The sequence below is a fragment of the Schistocerca piceifrons genome, chromosome 9 (assembly GCF_021461385.2).
Source record: "Schistocerca piceifrons isolate TAMUIC-IGC-003096 chromosome 9, iqSchPice1.1, whole genome shotgun sequence".
Lineage (NCBI taxonomy): Eukaryota > Metazoa > Arthropoda > Insecta > Orthoptera > Acrididae > Schistocerca > Schistocerca piceifrons.
Genome location: NC_060146.1, coordinates 162,430,012 through 162,438,328, shown reverse-complemented (window position 1 = coordinate 162,438,328; position 8,317 = coordinate 162,430,012). Strand labels below are relative to the sequence as shown.

Sequence of the window (8,317 nt, the reverse complement as noted above, 5' to 3'; positions counted from 1 at the left end):
GAGAGTAGCGCTGTCAGCTAGACAATATTAACCTTTCGTACTACGTTATCACTATGCACAGTAAATAATAAATTACGTCCATTCCACTATCTTCCATGCGATGCCCTACGCGCAGCGTGATGGCTGCAATGATTTATGTGTGCCATTTTGGTAACACCTCAAAGACTGTATCGGCATCTCCGTTGGAAAGTGACATCTTTGATACGATTTCCTTGGACTCGTTTCTCCGCAATTCTAAAATTGCAACGTTTTTAAAAAAGAAATATAAAGCCCTGTGATAGTTTTAATGCCTCACTCATACACAAGAAAATAAAGCGAACTGTCCACTTGCATTTATGTTTTCTGAGATGACTGACATATGCCAAATGAATGCGCTTTCAGTGAAAGTCGCAACATTCTATTTGGTTTATTTGACAACCCCAAGCGAACAAATAAAACAGAATGGCGTAGAGTTTTTTTGAGCATTGCAAACAAATCGTGGTTGTGTTTCCGAAAAGTATCCTTAATGTTCGTCCTAAATGAAAAGAAATGATATTTTTAGGTCAGATTGTTGGACTGGAATATCAAAATACTGCACCCCTTAATTTATTTAGGGTGGTAAACAGATTTGTGAAGAACTTGCTGTGCGAAATTCAATGTATACGAGATGAGGTTAAATTTGGCGTTAAAGATTAATTAAATGTACTGAAAAGCGCGCGCTTTTCAATGAAATCCGGCAGATTTCTCGATTTAATTCGGTAAAAAGTAGAAATATTCAGATACCGGACTTTTCTTTTTGTTTAAAGAAAAGGAGAGGCAATGGGTGTTGCATTTAATAGCCGTACGTCTCCTGTTAAGTGTCAGTTACTGAAATCTTATTATGAAGGTGGAACAGAAATCCACGGGTGACCACATGGGTGCACGATGTACAGCGTCTATACGATGCCGGAGACTGTAAGTATAATTGTAGGGTACATAACACCACAAAGCCACACCTGATAATTTCTTTGTATAAGAGTGTATTTTGCCCACATGTCAGTCCGAAACATATGAAGTTAACCAGTTTTAGTGTTGTGTGTAATTTGTTAACAGTTCGCAAAGAGAGGCTGCATAACAACAAATGTACTAGTTTGTTTTTGAGAGCGGGTTAGGCTACAAGATACAAAATGTGCATAAGTCTAGGCTGGCTAGTGACGCCTGTTATCTTAAAAGTTGGAGGATGCAATGTACAGACCGTGAACCGGTGTAGGTTGATTGTATTTGATTTTATTTTCTTTGTCAAAAGTGCAGTTTTTCGACAATCCTGCAAAAAAATATAGGTGCGTAATGTTTGTGATTCACAGTTACCATTATATTCATATTGCAGACTCTAAAAGTGGACCAAACATCTCGCGTTATCGTGATGTTCCCGACCTGCTGGTTAAACCAGTACCCGTCCGTGAAAGTCAGCAAGGACAAAATAACTCAGTGCACCGAGTGACTGCGTTTGTGATGATTTTACAAACTGAATGTGAATATGAGAGAGTAATTAACAAAGAATTTTTAAGTATTAATTGGCAGTGCCAGTGTGTACATATGCGCAACTCTTGAATATTTATTTTTCTATATATTCACATAACTCTTTCCATCTTCAGTATTTAGCAAATGTTGTGTGTTTTCAATTTTTTTTTTAGTATGTGCAATAGCAAACACATTACATTTGTAACTGATGGTGTGACTGTCCAGACCATCCTAATTTTGCATGGATACTGTAAGGCCTAAATAATTCCAGGATAATTCTGTAAGCGATGCTGTAGTCAGTTACGTGCCATACCTGCATAAAATTTTGAGCAGATGCTACTTTATATCTGGTCACCATAAATGAGAAATAAAACTTATATTCACTGTTAAACACCTCAAAGACAGCACCGTTTTACAGTTGGGAGAAAAAACAGAAGCTGACAATAGCATTTCCGTGATATAGCTAACTTAATACCTATGTAAGCACCTTGATACACTGGTCGACTATTATCTCCATGATAAGAATAGACATATGAATGCACTAAACAATCACTCTTCTCATGTAGATACAGAGTTCAGTCCTAGAATCTGAATAACAACTGACTTTGTAGAAGGAGTGGTTAACATTTTTTCTTAAAGCAATGTGGATTTCCAGTATCATGCCATATGTCTAATTGTAGCTTGTTGAAGATGTTCACATTAGCATATGCACAGAACTAACAACAGTGAGCTAGTTCAATGCCTGCATTAACATTATTAATATTGTAATTATTATTTACAATAAACATGAACAATAAAGTACTGCTTTTTATTTATTTATTTATTTACATTTTTTGCATGTTGCCATGAAGCTGATGAATTTTACAAACATCATACGTTGGCTGAGTAATAAATAAGTATAAATAATACTTACTTATAGTAATGATACATATATTCATTCTATTATTCTTAATATATTACATGTTGTAACGGAAGTCTTGTAGCTTAGAATTCTCTATATGCATACTCTTATTTACAAAGAAAGCTTTTAACTCTCCATGGAACAACTTTGCTTTACTAGTTTTCAAAGTATTAGGCAGCTTGTTGGACCATATTTGCCTATTCATATTTTTAATTTTATCTGCTGCCTGATATAGTTATCCTTGCTTCTTGAATCATAATTGTGTGTATCACTGGAATTACTTACTTTGTTTAGACTAAACATAGATGTGTAATAAGTTTACACAAAAATAAGGAAGATATAGTTAAATATTTATGTTGGACAAATGATTCACAGCTTGACTCTCTTGCCTAGATCTAATTTCTCTTTTCTGTAATACCAGTGTCCCATTCAGTTGTAGGTCTGCCCCACAGCCCAATAGCATAGTTAAGAAATTGATAAACTGTTCTGCAGTGTACCATTTTTAAGAATTGGCATGTGCCAGATACAAGCCACTTCCGATTTCTTCACTTGTCTACAGAATCTGTAGTTTAACCAAAGAAAAGTTTTGTCCAGAGGACACCAAGAAATAGAATTTTTCTGTGTTTACTGACATAATACCACATGTATCGTTTACTTGAGCCTGATGAGAGCTGGTTGCCTTAAATGTTAGTAGCTGTGATTTATGGGTGTTAGCATTTAGGACTTGATGTAGAAAATATTTAGGTACTTCCATCACACATATAGTTACAACTGACTGTAATACCTCTGTCTTTCCCACAACATGAGGGAGGTATCGTCAGCATAACTTACTAGATGCGAGTTGTAGTGTTATGTCATTGACATAAACCTAGAAGAAGAAGGAATCAGGAATTGATTCCTGCAACACCCCCAAATTATTGTGCATGTCCCTGAACTACAGTATCTCGAGAAGATGGGACTCTGTGTTCTTGTAATGCTAAGAAGTTGTGACAGTATATATGTAGTTCTGTGTTCATATCTTATCACATATGCCCCTGGCCTCCAGTTCTCTCTAACCAGAATCGTGAATAACCAGTCTTATAGTAAAATCAAACAGTGAAAAGTTTAGGATGTAATTATGACAAAGAGGAGATGTTGAGTTGGGGGGGGGGGGGAGGGGGAGAAGAAAAAAAAACTGGGTGAACGACAGGGACTAATGTAGGTTGAGGCCGGGGGAGGGGGGGGGGAGGGAGGTGCTATGGGAACATAGGATATATTGCAGCAAGAGTTCCCACTCCCACAATTCAGTCAAGTTGGTGGTGATGAGCAGGATCCAGATGACACAGGCTATGAATTAGTTTTTGAAGTGAAGAACATTGTGCTGGGCAGTATGCTCAGCAACTGTGTAGTCCACCTGTTTCTTGTGCACAGTTTGATGGTGGCCATCCCATATGGACAGACAGCTTGTTGGTTGTTGTGCTGACATAGAAAGTGCTACAGTGGTTGCAGCTTAGTTTGTAGATTACTTCACTGTTTCACAGATAGCCCTGCCTTTCATAGGATAGGTTATGCTTGTGACGGGACTGGAGCAGGTGGTAGTGGGAAGATGTGCGGCACAGGTCTTGCATCTGGGGTAGAAGCCATGAGGCAAGGGGTTTGGATCAGGGATGAATTAGGGATGGACAAGGCTATTGCTTACGTTCAGTGGGTGATGGAATACCACAGTGGGAAGGTTGGGAAGGATAGTGTATAGGGAATTCTTCATTTCAGGGAATGATGAGAGGTAGCTGAGACACTGGTAGAGAATGTGACTCAGTTGTTCCAGGCCTGGGTGGTAATGCATCACTAGGGATGTGCTCCTCTGTGGCCAAATGGTGACTCAGGGAGGTGGTGAGTACAGGAGATCTGTTTGTGTACAAGATTAGGAGGGTAATTGCAGTGTGAAGGCCTTGGTGACATCCTTGGTATATTTTGAGATGGCTGCCTGGCACTACAGATGCGACAGCCACAGACAGCCAAGCTGTAAGGAAGGGAGTTCTTGGTGTGGAATGGGTGGCAGCTGTCAAAGTGGAGATGTTTCTGGTGGTTGGTAGGTTTGATATGGACAGAGGTACTGATGTAGCTATTTTTGAGGTTGAAGTCGACATCGTGGAAGGTGTTTTGCTGAGTTGAGGATGACCAGGTGAAGCAAATGGGGGACATGGTGTTCAGGTTCTGGAGATCTGTGAATAGGGTGTCCTCTCCCTCAGTCGAGATCACGAAAATGTCATAAGTGAACCTGAAACAGGTGAGGGACTTTTGATTCTTGGTGGCTAGGAAGCATTTCTCTAGATGGCCCATGACTAGATTGGCACATGATAGTGCTGAGTGGCTGTCCGTTGCCATACCATGGATTTGTTTGTAGGTGATGCCTTCAATTCTCTATATGGGTGAGGATATAGTTGTTCATGGTGACCAGGAAGGAGGTTGTATGTTTGGAATCGGTTGGGTGTTGGGAAAGATAGTGTTCAGTAGCGACAAGGCCATGAGCATTAAGGATGTTAGTGTAAAAGGAGAGTGACAAGCAGGGTGCTGTGTGGTAAAGTAACAGGAACTGTGGAGAGTTGATGGAGGAAATGGTTCGGCTGCCTCTTACCGTGCCCTGAAATGAGAATACCCTACCCACTATCCATCCCTTTCCTCACACTAAACCTACGCAGTATCCTTGCCCGTCCCCACTCTACCGCTGCTCCCAGCCCTTGCATCATAGCTCATTTCCTGTAATAAACCTAGATACAAGATCTGTCTCATACATCCTCCCACCACCAACTACTCCAGTCTTGTCACAAGCATCACCAATCCCATCAAAGACAGCTATCTGTAAAAGCAGTGACATGATCTATGAAGTAAGCTGGAGCCACTGTGCTACTTTCCATGGGGGCATGGCAACCAACAAGCTGTCTGTTTTACCCCCAGGTGGCTCACCACACTTTCGCAGATTTGAGCTTGGCTACCAGAGGGCTCCAGCCTTTGTAGCGTTTTTTTTTTTTCCCCTTCCGTGCTGCATGTCTATCCTCTTGCTATTCTTTTTGCCTCTTTTGGGAAACATGTCTGGGATGTTATTGGCAATGTTCTGCATTGGCTGTCGCTGACGTAAGAACAGTCTCACCTTTGTTTTTCACTCCCTTTTCCTTTGTTTGTTTCCCTTCTCCTCTCATTCCTCCACTTCGGCGTTTGAGGTTCCTCTTTTTCTTCTTCCTCCCCATGTGCTCCTGAAGGCCGGCCCACGCATCTGATGCATAACAGGTGACTGGGAACGCGTAATTCCCAGCCCCTGGTCGACAGGTAGGGTTCGGACATACCCCCTGGCACAGGCCAGGCCGAGAGAGGTGTGATTTCCTGATGTGCAACCTTCCCAAATTATCAAGTGGTCCTTCTGTCAGGTGTTCGGGAGGTGTGACCTGAGGTGTGAACAATCACCTAAGGCAGGTGCGCCCCTTTGTGAAAGGGTCCCCCAGTTGGAAGGAGCGTGCCATTGGAGACACTGGCAATCGTGGAGGATTTTCTCACAATGAGTCAAACATCTTCCGAATCAATGTCTACGAAATGTAAACGTAATGATTCTAATGATTTAAGACTCTCCCCACTGCACCATGGTTCCTCGTGGTCTTATGTACTGAAGACAGTCAGTCCTTCGCCATGGTAAATCCATTTATTATTCAGAAAGGTGTTGATGCAATTGCTGGCCCTGTGTAATCCTTCTCTCATTTACGGAATGTGCTTTGTTTTGGAGACTACTTCTGATTCTCAAGCACAACAACTGCTTGCCTCCTCGCTTCTCTGCGGCTACCCTGTTCATGTCGAGGCCCATAGAACTTTGAATTCTTCCCGTGTAATTTACACCAGGCTGTTCGACAGTTTAACCGATGCCGAAATCCAATCTGACCTCTCTCAACAGGGTGTTGTTGCCGTCCATTGTGTAAAGGTAGATTCCTCCTTGGTGCCCACCTGCACTCATTTTCTCGCCTTTGATATAGTGGTGCTTACATCAAAGATCAAAGCAGGCTCTGAAATCGCCACAGTCCAGCTTTACATTCCAAACCTGATGCGCTGCTACCATTGTCATCATTTCATCCGCACTAGAATGTCTTGTTGACACCCAGCCAAATGTGTAACCTGTGGTAGGGATGTGCACGAGGGCGACTGTCCGCCTCCTTCTCCCCACTGTATCAACTGCAATGGCGGCCATGCTGCCTCCTCTTGGGATTGTCCCATGTGTCTTGATGAGTGGGCTACTCAACAGATCTGGGTAAAGGAAAAAGTGTCTTACCAAGTTGCTCGCCAATTACTGGCTAGTCGCAAACCCTGTGTTCTCCCATCTGGCACCTATAGTTCTGTTCTTGCTACCGCTCGCTCCATGAAGGACATGGCCACGCAGACATGCGACCTCAAATTCAGCTCTGAGGTTGTGAAATCGCCCAGTGGCAAGGCAGCATCACCATACCCCCATCCAGCTGTGCTACAAGCCGTCAAACTCTCGCCTCGAGGGGTGAGGCCATCAGCTACACAACCGATAGGCCGGAATGGACAGAAGGAGTATTCCCATGGAGACTTCCTATGCCCCTCCAGCCACCAACACCCGAGTCTTCCTCTAACTGGAAAGGCTCGAAGAAGTCCATTAAAGGCAAACGGTCTCCCCTTTGCCGACTCGAAGATCCTCGTTGACGGTGTCGCTACGTGATACCTTAGCCCGGCCGGGCTCTGTGTCGCTGGTGTGCACCACCAACCGTTTTTCAGCGTTGGACTCCACAGACCAACCGTACAAGCAAGCCACTGCTTCTGTGGACCCCATGGAGCAGGATCCTCCTGCTTCTGTACCCTGTAGTAGCGACTCTTCATGGGCTGTCACTCAGCAGCCGCTGAGGTGACACCCCTACATCTCTTCCTCACCATGACTCTCCTCCAATGGAATGTTTGTGGATTTACAGCTGCTTTTAGTATCGCAGTGTCCCATTTTACTGTGCCTTCAGGAAACAAAATTGCGCCCTCACGACCGCTTTGAGCTTTCACATTTGTTACTGATTCGTTTTGACCTTCCCCCTGAGCTCAGCTTTCCATCTCATGGTGGCATCATGCTGCTTATACGGGATGACATTCATAGTCAACCCATCTCCCGGACTACCCATCTTCAAGCTGTTGCAGGTTGTCTTTTCCTTTTCCACCTGATTTTTTTCTCTCTGTACCATTTATGTCATTCGATGCCACCAGGGCAGATTTCCTTCAGCTTGTTGGGCAGCTACCTCCCCCATTTTTGCTACTCGGTGACTTTAATGTGCATCATCCCCTTTGGAGTTCTCCAAGGACCTGATGGAGAGGGGGCCTCTTAGCTGATCATCTTAACCAACTTAACCTCTTCTGCCTTAACACGGGAGCACCCACTTTCCTTTCCAACTTCTCATACACCTATTCCCATTTGGACCTATCCTTCTACACAGCCCAGCTCATCTATCGTCTTGAGTGGTCCGTTCTTCCTGAAATGTACTTGAGTGACCATTTCCTCTTTGCTGACTCCTACCCCATCCCCATGCATGCTAAAATTGAAGCTTATTAAGGCTGACTGGCAGCTTTACTCCTCCCTGGTGACCTTCAAAGGACAAGATTTCCCCATTTGGGATGACAAGTTGCAGAACGTTCCATTCCTCTTTACCACATTGTGTCCCAATCCCTCGGTGGACTAAGGCATGCCACGACATATTTTGCGCAAGGTGACATGTTCTACGTGTTTTTAACCATTAACCTACAGCCGCAAACTGTATTAATTATAAACAGATGTGTGTGACTGTCGTTGCATTCTTCGGGATAGCAAAAGAGCTAGCTAGATTTCGTTCACTAGTTCTTTCCACAATTCCACCCCATCCTCTGTCATGTGGGCCAGCCTCTGACGGCTCTGTGGGATCAAGATCCATTCCCCAATTTATG

At 43.4% G+C, this 8,317-nt stretch overlaps 1 protein-coding gene across 1 annotated transcript in view; it reads left to right on the top strand.

Moving 5' to 3' along the window:
- The first annotated feature begins 506 nt into the window (after positions 1–506).
- LOC124716801 (zinc finger protein 652-A-like) overlaps positions 507–8,317 on the top strand; it is a 100,682-nt gene continuing 92,871 nt past the window's right edge. Inside the window, exon 1 of the mRNA XM_047243350.1 lies at positions 507–933. Coding sequence (XP_047099306.1) covers positions 904–933 — 30 coding nt within the window. The 5' untranslated portion in view covers positions 507–903. The remainder of the gene's footprint in view (positions 934–8,317) is intronic.